General features: G+C 43.3%; 1 protein-coding gene across 1 annotated transcript in view; it reads right to left on the reverse strand.

Moving 5' to 3' along the window:
- Nucleotides 1-1662: 1662 nt before the first annotated feature.
- Specc1 (sperm antigen with calponin homology and coiled-coil domains 1) overlaps nucleotides 1663-20596 on the reverse strand; it is a 330607-nt gene continuing 311673 nt past the window's right edge. The window contains exons 14-15 of the mRNA XM_008825314.3: nucleotides 14464-14523; nucleotides 1663-4757 (exon numbers count right to left, since the gene is read on the reverse strand). Coding sequence (XP_008823536.1) covers nucleotides 4668-4757; nucleotides 14464-14523 — 150 coding nt within the window. The 3' untranslated portion in view covers nucleotides 1663-4667. The remainder of the gene's footprint in view (nucleotides 4758-14463; nucleotides 14524-20596) is intronic.

A 20596-nucleotide genomic window follows, 5' to 3' on the forward strand; every position in this document is an offset into this window, starting at 1 on the left:
CCCCCCGTTTAGAAATTTAATCTTTAGATGCTGGAGAGGCAGCTTACTGGCTCAGAGTACTGACTGCTCTTGCAGAGGACCAGAGTTCCATTTCCAGCACCCACCTGGTTAACAATCATCTGTAACTCCAGTTCCAGGGAATCAAACGCCCTCTTCTGGCCTCTGTGGTACTGCATGACACAGGTGCACCTATACATATGCAGGCACTACACTCATACACATTTTAAAAAAAAGAAATTTAATCTTTAAAGTTATGTATTAGTGGGGCTGGAGAGATGGCTCAATGGTTAAGCACACTGGCTGCTCTTGCAGAAGACCTAGGTTTGAATCCCAACCAGCATCCACATGGTGGCTAACAACCATCTGTAAATCATTCCAGGGGACCCAATGCCCTCTTCTGTCCTCTGTGGGCACCGTACAACATCTATGCACTTACATACATGCAGGCCTCACATTCATATACAGAAAAAATAAATTAAAGTCATGTATTGGCTGTTTCTGGGGGTGGGGCCTTTGAAGGCAACTAGGATGATATGAAGTCATGAGGGTCAGGCCCCAGACTTGCTTCAGCAACTTTATAAGAGGAAGAAACCAGAGCATGCTTACTGCCAACTTAGGCTGTTGCAAGAAGACTACTAGATGTTGGTGCTGGGTTCTTGCTAGTCCCCAACTCCAGAACTGAGTGCTAAATAAACCTCTATTGTTTATAAAGTACCCAGACTGTGGTATTGTATAGTAGCAACAAAAATTGCCTAAGATAACTGTATGAAGAATCTGGGTTCAGAGAGGTTAAAGAAGATTCCCTGGGCTCAGTTTACCAGGTGGCCATTTCAAACCCAGGTTATCCACCTGTTATCCAGGTTATCCACCATGTATGCAAAGATGGCCCCATCATGGAATGTCTATGAATGCAGCAGCATTCATGATACAGGTCTATAGGATAGAATGCACCTGATGAGCCCCTAACACCAGCAAATATGGAGCTCATTCACAAGTGTGGAGACACTGGCCTTTTGTGAAAGGCCCACTGTACTTGCACACAAGCCAGTGAGTAGCTGTGTGCACGTGTGCAGCCCAAGTAGCTGAAGATGGTACAGGCAATCAGATGTTGAGCACACAACACCTGGTATCTCCTGGGCACAGCTCTTCCTGTTACCTCTAGACTGAGATGAAAGTGGCCAGTGCTCAGTGATGAGCCTAAGCAGCTGCAGAGGCCCCCGGAGAAAAAGGCCAGGCAGTGGGACTCACCTGGGAGGGAGAAGTGAAGATTCCAGGGGGGCCTTCTTCTCTTTTCCTGTGACATGATACTAGCCTGTGCATGCTGGCTCCCAGGTGATGCTCAGAGCCATTCATCACCCACTGAGCCAATATGCACAGCTATTTTGTGTCAGAAACACTGGCATTCTGTATTAACGAAAAATTTCATTACTGGCCTCCTCAATCTCAGCCCAGCTCTCCTGCTTAACATCCCTGTGTGCAGTTTCCAGAGTCCCTTTTCCATGTTAGATGCACATCAGTACTGCTTGGCAGTAATCAGGGACATTCTGTAGAGCAGCTGCAGTGGAGTGTGTGTGGGGTGCTGGTTTAAACAGACTTCAAGGAAGTTTGATGCTTTGAAAAAATACTGATGTCACTGGGGAAAAAAAAACAAACTGAGGCAGAAACAAAATATATTTATTAGAAATATTACACAGTGGCACACCTTACACTTCTATGTTAGGAGTTACACACATGTCAGCATGTCATGTCCTGATAGTGCTTGGTGCCAACCCTGTGCTCTTGATAGACACAAAGCCACAGATGTATCAAGTGCATTCAACTAATGTAGTTAAAATCAGTGCGCTACTCAAGATGGTCTAGATTCTGCAAAATTCCAACCATAGTCAGAGAACATAAACATCCAGGGAACTGTGGCAGACACAGATATTAAAAATACTTCTCTTAAAAAGGCTGCAAGTTTATTTTACTCATGTTAGTGGTAGGGCATCTCAAAATGGTACTCAAACTGAAATAGTTAAGAATTGTTAGGTTTGGCAGGTGGGTTTGTCCCTAAGGGCCTGTGTTTTCCATCTCCATAGGTTGTGACATGCTGCGAGGAAGAGGGAAGTCAGAGACTGCAATGCGGCTGGTGCTTGTGGATGGCAGGAAGAGAACATGGAAGATATTATTGTTAGATGGCTAATTGCTTTGGGATCTCTCTATCTCTGTCTCTGGGGGAGAGGGGCGTTCTCATCTGCTGCCCAGACTGGTCCCAAATTCCCAGGTTCAAGTGACCATCCTGCTGCAGCCTCCAGAATACTGGGATCACAGGTGGTGGCAACTGTGCTTGTCAGTTCACGTGTTTCTGTGTTCTGGCCATGGCTTGTGTTTTGGATGGTCTAAAAAAGCTGCAAAGCAACTGAATAGTGAAAACACAGGATCAGAATGGGTTTTGAAGGGGGAAGGGCTAGGGAGAGGTTGTTCCTCAGAACACCATCGTCTTCTATGCTCCTGACAAAAAGAACTTTGGCAAAATCTAAAGGAGGATACCCACAAGAACAATCGTGTTTGGTCAGTCTTTAGCCACATGGGTTCCCACAAGAGCAAGGCTGGGCCCCAAAGTGGAGGAGAGGAACTGCAGGGCCTCTGGAGGCTCACATGGGGACTGCTTTCAGAGCCACAGCAGATCCTTACACAGCACCACTGAAAATGGCATTAGGCTAAACTGCCTGGAATCCCAAGGCCTTAACTGAGGTCTGTTCACAGGAGGCCCTGATAAGCCCTGAAGAAACAGTAGCCCTGTAGCTCCATCCAGCTGTGTGGGACTTTTTCCTGCTGTGCTAGCTGGACAAAGCAGCAACTTGGAGACAGTGAGGACACACCAGCAGGTATGTCAACAAACGACAGGTGCAGGAAGCAACACAAGACCAGCCTGTGTTCCAAATGAGCTTCAAACTTCCATTTGGAAATGAAGGGGCTAGTTAGTTCTACAGCTGGTCTCCAAACGGCTGCTCAGGATGCACTGGGTGGGGTTCTTGCCCCTCTGCATGGCTGTCCATCAGTCTCAGAAACTGGAAATACATACAGACTCCATTTTTGTTCCCATTCCAGCTATTCTGAACTCACCTGATCCACACAGGTCAGGTGCAGTTTCTAGAGGATCCCTAGGGGACCTGCATGGAGCCACAGCCAAGAATTACAGATGGAGCTGGGAGGTAGAGACTGTGGCTCTACAAGGTTATGCTAGCTTGAGAACAGGGCTGCTGTACCCGATGTCACCAATGCACAGGGATCACCCAGAGGGAGAGACAGAGCCCAGGCTTCTCCTAGGGCAGGGACTGGACCTGCAGAGTGCTCCAATAAGCAGTCAGAGATTTATGTTCAACAACTATGGCAGTTACCACTTTCAGGACTTACAATGAGGATGGTCTTTCTGTCAGAGGACCAGCACAGGACAATTTGGCACTTAAAACAGCAAGTGATGGAATGTTGACGTATACCCCACTGCCTAGGTGAAGAACACCCTCATTTGCTATGAGGTACACGTTTATTTGTTCAAGAAAAATAACCAGAGCCAGTGGAGCCACCTAGACTGAGCACTTAGGGAGGAGCAGTGCCACTCCTCTACAGAACCAGTGGGATATCAGGGAAAGTGCATTTCTCTGCTCTACTGCAAACGGAGCCAGCAGCAGCAGCTTCTCACAGCTTCTTATTGATAGGCAAATGAAAAAGTCCTAATCAGTACCAAGATCAAGTCTGTTTGGAGCTGAAATGCAGTTTATATCTCTGTCTGTCCGAAATTCCAAGGGACACCCCCCCCAGCCTATGGAACTGTGTAAATGTACAAGGAGTAGACACAGGTCACTTTATATATGTGACTTCTGTTAAGTGTTGGGAGTGTGTGTGTGTGTGTGTGAGTGCACACGTGTGCACCACGTGCATGGGAGTATAATAAAAGTCAGGACAGAAGCCGGGGCACTCAGGCCATGTGGTCAGTGCACATGCCAGCTGTTGGATGCCTCGCAGGGTCCCTCAGCAAGGTACCCAGGAGCTCCTTTGCACAGTCAAGGAATCAAATAGGTGCAATGAGATGTATACAGTGTAATTAAGGCCTACATTACCTAGAATTGAACAGAATATTTTCCCAGATGGTAGGGTCAGTGTGTTTCCAGGTTGCTGGGAAGCAAAAGTTGCTTTTGGTTTTGTTTTGTAGGGTGTTGTTTTATTTGGGGAGAGGGTAGTTGGTAAGGACAAAGTTTTGATAAAAGCCAAAGCTAGAGCATTTTGAGTAAAGGAAGGAGAAAAATGAAAAGAAAAAGACAAAGTGATCTGGAAGTGCTATGTGACAGGGCTCTCCATGTAGATCATATGTTGGCACTAAATGGGACTAGCAACACACTGGATTCTCACAGAAGGGAGCCTGGCTTGGGATCCCAGTGTGCAAGAAAGGAGACCGTCCTCTTTAGAAACTTCCCATGGGGAGCAAGGATTCCCAAGCTTAAGCTCCAGACACCTTTGTATCTGAGGTGGGGATGTGATGAAGCCAGCTCTGCTTCTCACTGGAGTTCTGGTCCATGTGGTTTGAGGTGGCTAGGTGTTGGGCACAGCAGGTGTGGTGGACGGTGAACAGGCACTTCCAGAACAAACTGCAGCCTGAGGAGGCAGCTGCTGCTGCTGGGCCCTGGGGTTTACGTCTCAAAGTATTTGTAGATCTGGGCCACATACTGCATCACACTCTGCCAGTCGGGCCGGTCCGTGTACAGCATCTCACTGAGCTCCTGCAGGGGAAAGGGACAGGTCACAAGCAGAACATCCCAGGCCCATTCCTACAAAGGGACTCTGATCCAGGACAGGCTGTTACAGCCTAGAAACCCTCTGCCTACACAAACAAAGGTACAGGCAAACACAGATCATGCTAAAGGTTCTGAGTTAGACTTGATCCTCTTTACCTGGGAGGTATGTTTCTTTTTTTTAAAATTTAATTTTATTTCATGTATATGAGTATATTGCCTGCATGCATGTGACTGCACGCATGTCGTGCAATGCTGCGGAGGTCAGAAGAGGGCTTTGGATTCCCCTGGAACTGGAGTTAAGGACAGTTCTAACGGCCATGTGGGTGCTGGGAATTGAACCTGGGTCTTCTGCAAGAGCAGTCAGTGCTCTTAACCGCTGAGCCGTCTCTCCAGCCCCGGAGGTATGTTTCTTTAAAAGACATGGCACAACTTCCCACTGCTTTCATCTTTAAACACAGCACTATTAAATTTTTTTCCAACAGTCATCCATACTTCCACTACCAGAAAAGGGTTCCTACTTGGTTCTACAGTGTGCATGAATGTAAGTCAACCAGCCTCTACGTTCCCAGATTCCCACCACAGCGGACATGCTTTGTGTAGTCTGTCTTTCTTCAGGACATCCTATGAGTGATTTTCCATGCTGCTGCAGTGTTACCAGCTGTCGCTTTAGTGGGTATGCACTCTCTGTAATTGACACGATCTGTTGTCTGCTTCTATTGAATTATACATTGCTCTGGCTAGTATTAGGACTTTCTTTCAAATTAGGCCATGAAGAGCTAGTCCTATGAATGGGGTTACCATAGATGCCTTGAGCAATTTAAACCATGTGTAATACTAGTATTGTTACTATTTAGTATGTGGGCTTTTCTTTTTCTTCCTTTCTTTCCTTTTTTTGCTAGTTAAAAAAAAATTTATGTCCTGGTGTGGTGGCGCATGCCTTTAGTCCCAGCACTCAGGAGACGGAGGCAGGTGGATCTCTGTGAGTTCAAGGCCAGTCTGGTTTACATACTGAGTTCCAGGTCAGCTGGGGCTATAGGGAGACCCTGTCTTGAAAAAGACCGAAAAAAAACCCCCAAAAAACAAAAAACAAAAAAAAACACCTTTTTGTGCTATTTATTTAGTTTTATTAATTTACTTCTTTTAGGGAGCTAATTTTACAAGTAAGCTTGCAATACAAGGACAAGGACAAGAGAGAAAGTGACAAGTCAGGAGAGAGAGCTGAGTGTTACTGGCAGGGCACTAGCCAAGCTCTTTAGAAACATGTTTAATTATTAACTTTGGGATTGGATTTGAATCCTTTTGTGGTCACAAGAGAACAGTGGGAAAGAACCCTGACCCATAGCCAGGAGCAGAAACTCCCTGGAAAAAGAAGGCTAACCTGAGCACATCTGCTCTTGGGTGGTAACGCACAGAGGCTTAGCCTCAGCACCTGAACATACTTCACCCCCTCTGCTCCCAGTCATGGTAAAATGATCAACATGTTATAATCCATGAGGAAGGGGTACAGAGGGAGCAAGTAGAGCCATCTATACACATCTGCCAAGAAACTATTTTAAAGGAAAAAACAAAATTCTTGACAAAGAGGGTTGCTAATGACCTCTTGGAAAAGAGACACAGACTGAGCAAGCTGGGCGTGGTGGCACGCGCCTGTAGCCCTAGCACTTGGGAGGCAGAGGCAGGAGTATCTCTGAGTTCAAGGCCAGCCTGGTCTACATAATGCATTCCAGGACAGCTGGGGCTATAGTGAGACCTTGTTAAAAAAAAAAAAAGACTGAGTAAGCTCACTTGGAGGTAGAGGAGCTTCGAGAAGGAAGGGCAGCCTACATACTCAAACCTATGAACTCAAGAGAAACAGCATGAACTTTTCTTTCTGCAGAGGGATGTCTTCAGTCTCAGAGATGATTTGAAAGTACAATTAATATTCAGTTTTACTCAGACCATTTTGTATTGGCAATAACATAATTAAAATTATTTTGGTACATCATTAACATCACATTTGAAAATCTCTGAAGAAATATTTTGCACATTTCAGGAGAAGAGAGAATAGGTTATCTTAGTAACCTATTTTTAATCAAGCTTGACATTTGTTTGAATAAACAGTTAAAAACCTTCCAAACTCCCCCACAAACCCAGGTCCATATGATTCCACCAAACACAGAAGGAATAACTAATATCAGTTAGTCACAATCTCAGAAAATAGAAGACGAGGGAACACTTCTCAACTCCTTCTATGAGGCCAGCATCATCCTACTACCAGAACCAGACAGAGAGACTGCAAGAAAACTATGCATAAGTTTCTCAGACAAATAGGCACAAAAACATACTAGCAAGTTGAGCAAATATTAGTAAACTAATTCATCAATCTATAAAAGTAGAATATATCATGATCAAGTGAGGTTCATTCCAGGAATACAAAGCTGGTACAAGTTTTGTAAATCAGTATAATTCATCATATTGACAGACTAAGAAAAAATGTTATCAACAAACTTCAGCATCCATTCATGATAAAAATTCTCAAAACACTAAGAAGTGAAATTATTTATGTAATAAACACTATGTACCCTCAACCCAATAGCTAGCATCATACTAACTGTGAAAGACAATGCTTTCCCTCTCACATCAAGAACAAGACAAAGATGGACTCTCTCACTTGCTCTGTTCAATATAGTACTTGAAATTCTAGCTAGGCATGAAAAATAGAAGGCATACAGATTAGAAAGGAAACAATAAAACTGGTTTATCTGCACTGCCAGGACTGTGTAGGCTGAACATGTGTCTACATGTAAGTTTAGCCAGATTTTAGTGTAAGAAGTCATACAAACCTCAGTCATTGCCCAGCATGGTGGTACAAGTCTTTAATCCCAGCACTCAGGAGGCAGAGGAAGGTAGATGGATCTCTGTGAGTTCAAGGCCAGTCTGGTCTACATAGTGAGTTCCAGGCCAGCTGGGGCTGCAGGGAGACCCTATCTCACAACCCAGAACAAACCAAAACCAAAACTAAAACAAATAAACAAAAACCCTTTAGTCAGTTTCCTATAAATCAGAAATGAACAACTGGAATCTGTCATTAGGGAAAAAACAAACAAATAAAAATTAGTCATACCTGCCTCCAAAGTTTTTTTTTTTTTTTTTTTTTTTTTTTTTTTTTGAGAAAAAGATTCACACTTAGCCCAGACTGGCTGCAACTATGTAGCTAGACTGACCCCATCTCTTACCCAGACTCACAAGCTCTAGGATTATAGGCCAGATTCATATATCCAACTACCACAGGCAACTCTGTTAGTATCCAATAGATGCCCTTCCCCACTCTTTTTTTTTTTCTGTCTTTTTGTTGGTTGTTTTTTAACAAGGCCCCTCTAGTCACAGCTGACCTGGAAGTCACAGAAGGACAGTTCGTAGCTGCCATGTGGGTGCTGGGAATCAAACCTGGGTCCTCTGCAAGAGCAGTCAGTGCTCTTAACCACTGAGCCATCTCTCTAGCCCCAAAAGTTTTAAGGTCTAAGTTTAACAAAACATGTGCAGAGTCTATATGTAAAAAACTGTAAGACATGACAGAAATCAAAGATCTAAGTGAGTGAAGATGTAGTCTGTGTCCATGGATTAGAAGGCAGTTTTGTTATGATTGCCAGTTTGATATACAGATATAATCTCACTGAAATCCCAGAAAACCTTATTTTTTTAAGATTTATTTTTATTTTATGTGGATGAGTGTTTTGCCTACATGTATGTAAGTGCACCACATGTATGCAATGCCTGTGGAGGCCAGAAGAAGGTGTTAGAGTTGTGGATGGTTGTTAGCCCCCATATATGTGGGACCTCTCTGGAAGAGCATCAAGTGCTGAGCCATCTCGCTGTTCCCATGGGGCAGTTCTTGACACTGAGGATACTGGATGTGATTTTTGAACAGGTTATAAGAGGGGGGTCCAGGAAGCATTCAATCTAGAAGATGCCTTCTTCCCCCTAGTTAATGCTAAGGCAGGCCTTTCTTGGATTTTTGCTTAAAGGCATTGGCTAACTCTACTCACTAAGGAGAAGAGGTGATGTTAGTGAAATTCCTGTATCTGTGTGCTGGGTAGCTTTAGATACAGAGTGTAGAACCTTTTGCAACTGGTATGTCAACTCTGAAGCAAAGAAATGCTTCTCTGGTGTGGTTTGGTGTAAATAATCTAGGGATGGATTAGGATGGGATAAGTATCTAAGTCATGGGATGCAGAAGAGAACAAATAAAATGGAACAGAAAATCCTCCAACTAGGATGAAAACAAACTTGATTTGGAAAACACTGGCTGAGAATTTCCTTAGTACTTTGGTGTGGATGAACTTAAAAACTCTGGCAGCAACCCCAGTGCTCAATAACGGGTAAATGAATGAACAAGATGTGGTGTAACCATATGACTTACCTTAAAAAGGAAGGAAATTCTAACAGTTGAACCTTGAGGATGTTATACTATGTTACAGAAACCAGACACAAAGACAAATATGGTAAGACAAATACCACTTACCTGAGGTACCCGAAATAGGTAAATTCATAAAGTCAGAAAATAGAATAAAGGTTGCCAGTGGCTGAGGGTGAGGGAATGGCAAGTTAATGTTTAACAAATAGAGTTCTGATTTTGCAAGATGAGAAGAGTTCTGCAGGTGGAGGGTGGCAATGGTTGCACAATGTGAATGTACTTCACATCACTTAAAATGGTTAAGGCGGTAAAACTTAGAACAGATATTAAGAAAGAAAACTGGGAACAAAGGTAAGGCTTCTTGCTCTTGGGAGTTTAGTTGGTGTGTAGTGACTATCTGGGTGCCTGTAACTGAGTGAGGTACAGCCTCATGGCCAAGGCCGAAGTGACTGAGCAAGCCACAGGCACGGTGACCCTGGAGGAGTCACTCCAGAGTTCTGTAGCAACCACAAAGCCTGGTGGGCTTACCTGATTCTTTCTGTAAGGACTGGGAGAGAACTCTCATTTCATAGGGGCTGAGTGGGAATGCTTTTTAAAACTTGGGGAACACTGTAGAGCTTCACTTTTAAAAGATCTCATCCTTGCTTCTCTGTTATATCCCCCAAACTTGTATACACTTAAATACACACAAAAAAATTTCTTATAGCCAGGTGTAGTGGCACAGACCTTTAGTCCCAGCACTTGGGAGGCAGAGGCAGGCAGATCCGAGTTCTAGGCCATCTGGGGCTACAGGGAGACCCTATCTTAGCAGCCATATTCAACCAGGAAGTATGGGGACAAAAGCCAACAAATTAAATATTGTGGATGGGGCTGGGGATGTAGTTCATTGGGCAGAGTGCTTGCTCAGCTTATATAAAGCCCTTGGATTGATACTTAGCACCTCATAAGCCAGATGTGGTGGTACACATCTGGAACCACAGTACTTGGGAGGTGGAGGCAGAGGGATCAGAAATTCAAGGTCCTCTTCAGCTATATAGTGAGTTGGAGGCCAGCTTGGGTTATATGAAAAATAAATAAGTATATCAAAGTAAATAAGTATATCAAATAAATAAATAAATAAATAAATAAATAAATAAATAAATAAATAAAATAAATATTACAGAGTATGGAGAAGAGGCATTCTGAGTCACTGATTACAACACTGAGTGGCAAACCAATCTTAAAATGACTTTTGGATTTTTTGTTAAAAATGAAAAGCCAGGTATGGTGGCACATGTCTTTAATCCCAGCATTCAGGAGGCAGAAGCAGGTGGATCACTATGTAGTCAGCAAGAGTTACATAATGAGACTCTGTCTCCAAAAGATAAAATAAAATAAAATAAAATAAAATAGGGCTGGAGAGATGGCTTAGTGGTTAAGGGCACTGGGGTTCAGTTTCCAGCACCCACATGGCAGCTAAATAACTGTCTGTAAATCTAGTTCCAGGGGGGTTTAACACCTTCTTCTGACCTCAGCGGCATTGCATGGGTATAGTTACATCCATGCAAACAATACACTTATTCACACAAAATTTTTAAAAACTATTGAAAATAAAGAAGTAAATAATTGGTTCTGGAGAGATGGCTCAGTGGTTAAGAGCACTGACTGTCCTTGCAGAGGACCCAGGCTCGATTCCCAGCACCCACATGGCGGCTATGAACCGTCCTTAACTCCAGTTCCAGGGGAATCTGAAGCCCTCTTCTGACCTCTGTGACATTGCACAACAAGGGTGCACTCACATACATGCAGGCAATACACTCATACACATAAAATAAAAATAATATTTTTTTTAAAAAAGAAATAATAAGTCTCCCTGTAGCCCCAGCTGTCCTGGAACTCACTATGTAGACCAGGCCTGGCAAAAATAAATTTTTAAAAAATCTGTGATTTAAGGAATTGCTAGTGGCTTTTCCATTCGTTTTGTTTTGTTTTTTGATTTTTTTTTTTTCCTTTTTGAGACTAGGTCCTTCTGTAGACTCAGCTGTCCTGGAACTCACTAAATAGACCAGGCTGGCCTTGATCTCATAGAGATGAGCCTACTTCTGCTTCCTGAATGCTGGGATTAAAGGTTTATGCCGCCACCACCCACTGCTGGTTTGCCTATTCTAGAAATTAAATACATATTAACTAGTCAACACTCCTGTTTTCTTTATCTTTGAATATCTTTTTGTGTGTATTTTGGGTACCTTCTTTATGCTCATTATTCAGTTCACTACCTTTCTTTCTTGCTATATTTGATCAGTTTGGCACCCATCTTACTGTGTTTTTCCAAATTTCATTTCTAGAAGCTTTGTAACCTTCCTGGCAGGAATGACAGCATTCCAAAAAGACACGTGTGCCCCTCCCTTTGGTTGTCTGACTATTGAAACTCTGGTCTCCGAGGAATTGAAATTTCCCCAGGAATCTCTTTCTGGGAGAAGGAAAATGATGAAATCTGGTGCCTGAGGGGGAAGAGATTTCACACAGTTCTGACAACTATCAGTCCACCTTACAGGAGAGCTGAGAATGATGACGGGGCAGGATGACACAGTGACCCAGACTGCTCAGCTGTGCACACTTCAGGCCCTCTGTTTAAACCTAAACCTCACCTCATGGCCCTGAAGATGGTTGGAGATAGGGAAGGAGGAGATTACAGGACCATTCAGTTCCCAATATGGCCACATAGAACAAATCTTTTTTCTGCTTTTCTCTATTACTTGGACTATTTAACCGGCCTACTGAGGGTGGGTGGCCAAGCTTATTAGCTTGTTAGGGCTGCCCAGGCCCAGGCTCTGACTCTAACAACTCCAGTAACAGCTTTCTTTCTTTTTTTAAAAAAAATATTTTATTTATTATATTTTATGTGTCTGAGTGTATTTCCTGCATGTATGTGAGTACACCCGTGTCATGCAGTGCAAAGGTCAGAAGAGGATGTTGGATCCCCTGCAACTGGAGTTACAGACAATTATTAGCTGCCATGTAGGTGATGGGAACTGAACCTGGATCCTCTGCAAGAGCAGCTAGTGCTCTTAACTGCTGGACTGTCTTTCCAGTCTCTAGGGTTTGCATTAAAGGAATTCAGGATTATAATAAATCTCTCTCTCTCTCTCTCTTTTTATGGTACCACATCCCTTCCTGATTTCTATTTTTCCTTTTATCTTTTTTTGTTCTCTCTTTTATTTTTGGAGTTAGGTGTTGTATTATGTTGCCCAGGCTTGAATTTACAGTGAGCCAAACCAAGCCTCAGGCTCTGAGAAACTAGGATTATAAAATGTTTTGTATGTGTGCTGGTGCACATGAGCATGTGTGTTGAGGTCAGAGGTCAATGTCTTGGTGTCTTCCTCAGTCACTCTCCACCTTTTTGAGACAGGGTCTCTCACTGAACCTGGAGCTCACTGGACAGTAAGCTCTAGAGATCCTTCTATCTCCCCCATGCTGGGATTACAGGTGTGTGTCCATGCCTGGTGTTTTTATATGGGTGCTGGGGAACCTGAACTCAGTCCTCCTACTTACACAGTGGGCACTTTACACCATCACTTACACTGAACCATCTCTGCAGCACCTATTACCTCTTTAATATGCTTAGACATACTTCTTATTTATTGTCTCCAGTTCTGGTAGATAATCCTCTAATTTATTGTGCCTGCTGACTAGCTCAAGTCCATCCTTTTCATGACTGTTGTAATTTGGCTTGTGGGCATATTTCCAGCAGCCACTAAACTACAGGAGTTTCCTGCATCTCAGCCTATTAGCTAAGGGCTTCATACAGAAATCTGGGCTCTAAACCTCATCTGGCCATTTTTTGCCTTCTAAGAGATTGCATTTTCTGCTCATACACACAAAAAATCCAAGTTGGAGACAAACTCCTTTATCACCTCACTGGGTGTAGGCGTAGTTTTTGAAATGCCAATGTCCACTAAGAAGAACAGTATGTTGTGAACTTTGGTTTTGTGCAGGGGCTCAACACTCATTTGTGTATCAGAGCTTAGATGCTTGTTTGTTGTTCTTGAATGGGCATTAAATAAACCCTGCAGCCACAAGGGTCTGTTCCACATCTATTAGGAGCCTGACCACCATCCTACATCATACTCCTCCTATCCCCCCTGCCCCAGTTACCATGCTCTCAGCTCCCACTTCAGTTTTCAATTCTTCTAAAATGTCTGGCATCTGGTCATTTCCTATTCTTTTTTGAGAGCTCAGCTATATTTGATACTATTTTTTTGGGGGGGGCGTTCCTTTTTTTTGAGACAGGGTCTCCCTGTAGCCCCAGCTGGCCTCAGTCTCACAGAGATTTGCCTGCCTCTGCCTCTGCCTCTGCTGGGATTAAAAGTGTGCACCACCATGCCTGGCTTTTTTATTTTTTTTGCTTTAAAAAAATACTACATTTAAGTTGCTGGAGAGATGGCTCAGTGGTTAAGAGCACTGGCTGCTCTTGCAGAGGATCCAGGTTTGATTCCCAGCACCCACATGGTGGATAACAACTGTCTGCAACTCCAGTTCCAGGGGATCTGGTGCCGTCTTCTGACCTCTGTGGGTGAGGCATGACACAGATGCACTTACATGCAGGCGAACAATACACCCATACACATAAAATAAAAATAATAAAATATATTTACATTTAAAATGTTTGTGTGTGTGTGTGTGTGTGTGTGTGTATGTGTTGGAGGATATCTTTTGGGAGTCAATCCATGTGGGTCCTGGAGATCGAACTTGGGTCATCAGGCTTGGAAGCAAGTGCCTTTACTATCTATCACACTATCACAGATATCTCACTGGCTTTACAGTTGATGGCTTCAAAAATAACATTTCACTGATATTTCTAGGTGATTAATGATAATCCACCTCACTGTATTTCTAGAACTGAAATTCACTCATAATGATTCTAACATAAAACTCTGAGTCTTGGGGCTGAAGAGATGGCTCAGTGGTTAAGATGGCTGAAGAGGACTCAGGATTCCTCCCAGCATCCACATGAGGGTCAACAACTGTTCATGAGTCCACTTCCAGGGGAAATCTGATGCCCTTTTCTGACTTCCTTGGGAATTGTACAACCCGGTGTACTTACACACATGCAGGTAAAACACTCATACACATAAAATAAAAAGTATATATTTTTTAAAACTCTGAGCTTAAATCATATTTAGACAAACTCAATAAAATTTTATATAAGGAATCATGAGTAACAGATCTGAGTATTATATATCTATTTAGTGGATAGCATGAAGTTCTTTTTCATGAAGTAGAATAAAATATTAAAATGATCTAGAGTAGGATACTTACCAGGCTGGGTTTGATGCCTACACTTTCAGCTGCTTCAAATGCCAATAAGAGATTCCTTTTCTGTTAAAAAGAGGAAGAGAATGGAATCACTTAACTGAAAATATGTAGCTTTTGCTACGAAAGGCCAGCAACTGACACTCCCACAGAGATTACCTACTGTGATAAAACAAGTCAAATATGCACATACAAATGAGCTCTGGGTTTTGGGGAATAAAGATTAACAGGTTACAAATGCCATTGGGGGGGAAAAATCACTGATTGATACCTGATTATAAAGACAAAGTTTTGTTGCTGACGTTACTTTTTGCTTTTTCAAGATGTATGACATTCCTCACATTCTGCTGTATTGAGTTTATCATGGTGTTACTTCATAAATGATTATCAGACTGGGTGTGGCAGTGGCACACTCCTATAATCCCAGTACTCAGGAGGCCGAGGCAGGAGGACTGATTTTGATGCCAGTCTAGGGCTACACAGTGAGACCCTGTCTTACAAAAATTATGGCTGGGCATAGTGATACCCTCCTTTAATTTCAGCACTTGGGAGGCAGAGGCAGGTGGATCTTTGTGGGATCGAGGCCAACCTGGTCTACATAGTGAGTTCCAGGCCAACTAGAGCTACAGGGAGCCTGTCTCAAAACACAAAAACAAAACAAAACAAACAAAAATCAAAATCATATACAATATACAGTCATATAAGTAGAATCAAATGAAAAATCATTTCCTCCCCAACTCAGAGGACCTCTTCTTCTTCTTTTTTTTTTTTTTTTTTTTTTTGGTCTTTTTGAGACAGGGTCTCTCTGTAGCCCCAGCTGCCCTGGAACTTGCTATGTAGACCAGACTGGCCTCAAACTCACAGAGATCTGCCTGCTTCTGCCTCCGGAGTGTTGGGATTAAAGGTGTGTGCCACCACACCCGGCTCCCTTTTTATTGTTTGGTGGGCCTTTTAGGGCCTTCACTATTGCTGGTTCTATTTGGGGCCTCCAATGGCATTGCTAATCTTTCTGTTGACAGGGCTTCCCAGCTTCTTCACCAACTTGTCAAGTTAAACATCTAACTTTTAAAAACTTAGAACAACCATTTCCCTTCCTAAGGGCTAATGCAAGTTTCCTATGTTCTGCTCCTGGGATGACTCTGCAAGTGGGAAACAATAAATCAGTAGTGACAGAATCACCATGACTACTGCTCCCTGTTCACAGGAAAAAAAAAAAAAAGGTTTCTTCCAACTTCAGTTGGAGAAGTACAAGCTTGGCCCTACCCTTATCTTTATAGACCATCCAGTCTTTTCTTTCTTCCTTCCTTCCTTCCTTTCTTTCTTTCTTTCTTTCTTTCTTTCGGTCTTTTTGAGACAGGGTCTCCCTGTAGCCCCAGCTGGCCTGGAACTCACTGTGTAGACCAGGCTGGCCTTGAACTCACAGAGATCCGCCTGCCTCTGCCTCCTGAGTGCTGGGATTAAAGGCATGCGCCACCCTGCCCGGCTTCTTCTTTTTTTTTTTTTAAATACTTTATTATTTTTCATTTTATGTGTATGAGTGTATTGCCTGCATGTAGCTAAGCGCACCTGTGTCGTGCAATGCCCTTGGAGGACAGAAGAGGCCGTCGGATTCCCTGAAACTGGAGTTACAGACAGTTGTTAGCTACCATGTGTGTGCTGGAATTCAAACCCCGCTCTTCTGCAAGAACAACCAGTGTTCTTAACCGCTGAGTCATCTCTCCAGCCCCACCATACAGCCTTTTCATCCCTAGTTCTAGACTATCTCATTCACCCAAGGTCACTCCTCCTTCCCAATCTCCACTGAGTCCAATGGAGACAGGTACTCTGTCTCTCAGCACTTTGATATGTTAATTCTCAAACACACCAACATTCATTAATTCATTATCATTTTTGGTGAAGTATCAAATTGAGGTTGCCTAGGAAAGGGGATCAGGTGCCAAGGTCACAAGACTCAAGAGCACATGCTTTTGTTGGGGTTAATTAAAAGTTATTAGTCCAAATTATGTCCACTGATAAAAGTCATTCCAACACATTCATTTGGGAAAAATGTTTTTTCCACTACCATGTTTAATTAACAGTGTTGGACAGAGGATTCTAAAGCTGAAAATAATCTCCCATTAAAATGCTAACAAGCACCACTCCACAATCACTGAGCCTTAGTTCAGAGCTTTTCAGAATCCAGGCTGTTCTCTGACATTTCATTGGACAGATAATCTCAAGAATCACTAGGTCATGCCCTCATGCCTCCATAATTCCTAAGAGAGCCACTAGGTTTTAGGAAAAGTAAGTAGGTGCTTTAAGTATAATTGGGAAGCAAATGCTCTGCTCATTTCACACTTTATGTTCCATGCATAATTTTGCAATTTTATACATTAGGGTCCCCATCCACAGTTCTGGGAATTGAACCCAGGCCCTTGTGCATGCTAGGCAGGCACTCTTACCACAGTCACATTTAGATTTTACACATAAGCTGGGCATGGTGGCATGCACCTGCAGCCCCAGCTATCTGGGAGGCTAAGGAAGGAGAACTGCTTGAGCCCAGGAGTGCAAAGCCTTTTACACATAATTCCCTATTCTTTCCATTTTCCCATGGTCTTCACTCTGCCCTTGTCTAAACATCTGGCCCTAAGCCAAAGGTTTGCCTTGACACTGAAGTTAACTCACTGATCTAGAAATAAGGTCAGAGAAAAAAGCAGAAAGACCTGGCTATGCATACTTTTGTCCAACCTGTGGTGGAGGCTTTGGGAAGCTGCTGATCCATGGTAATGTCCAATATACCAGTCTTCTCCCTTGAAATTAAGGGATGTTGATGGAGAACAGGAAACCTCTTGTTTCCACAACACTTCTCTGTTCAACGAAGCAGAGCAGTACCTTGGCTCCCATGGTAAGTCAGTATTTGATTCTTTCAGCCCACACTAGGAATAGCAATCCCTATTTTGGTGCTAATGAGGTCTTTGTTCTTACTTTAAAGTCCCTTTGGTTGAGGAAGAAGGGAATCTGTGGGCTGCCATTGCTCAGGAATACAAACAGTTTTTATGGCTTGTGAGATGTAATGCCAAACTGCTTCCTAAAATGTACACCAGTTCTCAGCTTCAGGAACCAGGCATTATGTGCCCTTTTTTCTTGTACCCCTACTTGCCAAATGTGTTAGGCTAAACATGGCATTTTATTGTTTTAATTTGTATACTTAGGTTACTAATAAGGTCTAAAGAGAGGGCATCGCTAAACCAAAGATTTTATACAGAATTCTCCCTAGACTCTGTAATCTGACTCAAATGGAAGTGTTTTCTAATCAGAAATTGAACACAGAATAAATAGTCCATGCTGGAATATTATTTCAAAATGCTCTGAGTAGCATAACTTGGAACACAATGGAGTTAATTTTTTGTTCATAAATTTTTTGGCCCATTTTGGTGGCAGGAGGCACCAATGCCCAGGTGTCATTCTCCTAATGCTCTTTCACTTCAGAACACTATTGTTGCTGCGGTGCTCTGGGGAGAGGCTTAGGGACACAGTCAGTGTCCTCAGGCAGTGAGCCTTGTCTCAGTGGCAGCTCTGCCAACAGAGGTAGGGACAGGGCGAGGGGCTGTTCTTCAGTGTCTGCCTGTGTGGGGAACTTCTAGGACAGTCTGTGTGCCTACCTGATGGCAAAACTCTGTCCCTAGCCTGCCTAGTAGGGACTGTGCTGGTGTGGTACCTTAATGTGTGGGAGAAAGGATGCTGTTTGCTCACATTCTTGTTCAATATTCTTGTTCAATTGTAGATACATAAACACAGTCCACTCTAGAAACTGACTCTAGGCCAAGTGGAATGTTTTCATAGGCTGACAGCTGAATATTCTGTATTTCTATCGAAAACAAAAACCCACCAAAATGGCCCAGTGACTGCAATGTACACTGTGACAGCATATCTCTTTAATGCCACAGAAGACATCCTTCTGTTTTTTAAAAAAATATTTTATTTATTATTTTTATTTTATGTATATGAGTGTTTTGCCTGCATGTATGCAAGTGTACCACATGTGCAATGCCCTGCAGAGGCCCCTGGAACTCAGGGGTGGTTGTTAGCCACCACATGGGTGCTAGGAATTGAATCTGGGGTCCTCTGGAAGAAAAGCAAGTATTCTTAATCACTGAGCTATTGCTCCTGCCCCACATCCTTCTGTTTTTGAGACAGGGTCTCATGTAGCCCAGGCTGGCCTTGAACTCACTGTGCAGTTAAGGATGGCCTTGAACTCCTGATCCTCCAGCCTCTACCTCCTAAGTGCTGGGATTACAGGCATATATAGCTGTGCTCAACTCTTAATTTTAATTAAAAATATTTTATTTATTATTTTTAATTTATGTGTATGCGTGTATTGCCGGCATGTAAGTAAGTGCACTCATGTCATGCAATGCCTGCGGAGGACAGAAGAGGCTGTTGGATCCCCTGGAACTGGAGTTACCGACAGCTGTTAGCTATCATGTGGGTTCTGGGATTCGAACCCGGGTCTTCTGGAAGAAGAGCCAGTGTTCTTAACTGCTGAGCCATCCCGCCAGCCCCCAATTTTAAATTTTTTTTCTGGTCTTTTTGAGACAGGGTTTCCTTGTAGTCAGTCCCAGCTGTCCTGGAACTCACTATGTAGACCAGGCTGGCCTTGAACTCACAGAGATCCACCTGCCTCTGCCTCCTGAGTGCTGGGATTAAAGGCATGCGCCACCACGCCCGGCTTTCCCAATTTTAATTTTTAACTAATTTACGTTGGCACTGGGGATAAAACCCAGGGCCTCATACATGCTAAGCACAGGTTCTACTACTGAGCTATACCCTCATCCCTTTATCATACAATTTTTATATTTCAATTTTAAGAGATTCTTGCAAACATAAGTCTCTTGGTGCCCTTTTTGGTGTTTATATACACTACAAAGCACTCCAAACCAATCAACCACCCATCCACCACTTCACACAGAGTGGCAAGGTCTAGATAATGTTCACTCATTCCAAAAAGGTCTGTGGTGGACACATTCTCTTTGAAGCCAACCTCAAGCACACCTTCTTGGAAAACTTCCCAGCTGCACATTTCCTTAGGGAGACTACCCCCACATGTGAGGTTCCATACACATGCTCAGTTTATGCTACATAGATTAGTTTCTGTTGCTATATCATTTTGACAACCCTCCTCCATAGCTAATGGATCTGGCCTTCTCAGCTCCTGGGCATGCTCATTATACCCTGAGCTGTAGCCACTGTTTCTTCATAGAGGGCAGCCAAAGGGGGGCGTTTAAGAAACAGGAAGCCAGATGTTCTTTCAGGGAGTGGAGGCCAGTGCTAAGTAACAGAGTCCTAGGTGCTGGGGCTTACACTCAACTGCTGTTGCCAGGAAGGCGGTAGCCCAACAGATCTGAACATGCAACAATCCAAGTATGTGAAGCAGACTTCTTCATCACCTTCTAGGCCTGTGGTCCTTCAACATCAGTGCACATTTCCACTGAGCAGCTGGCAGGGGCCTGGGAGCAGAAATCTCAGGGATCCAGAGTGAGACAAAGAGGTTCAGAATCAGGAAGCAATGCTCATGATTCAAAGTGTGAGAGCAAACACTTGCTGGCCCATTATTTTTCAACAGGTTGGAGGACAGAGAAGCCATGTCTGTTGACTACAGATAAACATCACTTTCAGGAAGATACGGGCTTTAGAGTATGTGTGAGTGCTTAAACTTACACTTGTTACAGTCTTAGGAAGGTCTGCTGATTATTTTGAAATTTGTTACGCTGACTATTTACTTAATTATTTTTGTAATACCACACCAGAAAGGAAGGGACTAGAAAATCAAGAAGCTAGGGAAGGAACTGCTGCCTAGGTCACGGTCAGATGCCCTGTTGTGCTTCTGGCCTCTGTGGTGGCTGATGGCTCCCAGTCTGCTCCCTTCTAGTTCCCTCTTCAGAGTCATCCTCTCCTGGAATCTTCCAGGTGTGCTTCTTAATCCTCCAAGTATGCTCGAAATTAAGTGATTAATGCAATTCTCATGGCATGATCATTAGTTCTTGTGAGAGGAATTATTACAAAAAGAGCAAACTTGGCCTCTGAATCTCTTTGGCTCATGAGAGGCCAATCAGATCTGCTGAATCTTGGACTTTTAGCCTCCAAAACTATAAGCAAAATA

The sequence above is a fragment of the Nannospalax galili genome, unplaced genomic scaffold, assembly GCF_000622305.1.
Source record: "Nannospalax galili isolate Female #2095 unplaced genomic scaffold, S.galili_v1.0 scaffold530, whole genome shotgun sequence".
In the NCBI taxonomy this organism is placed as follows: domain Eukaryota; kingdom Metazoa; phylum Chordata; class Mammalia; order Rodentia; family Spalacidae; genus Nannospalax; species Nannospalax galili.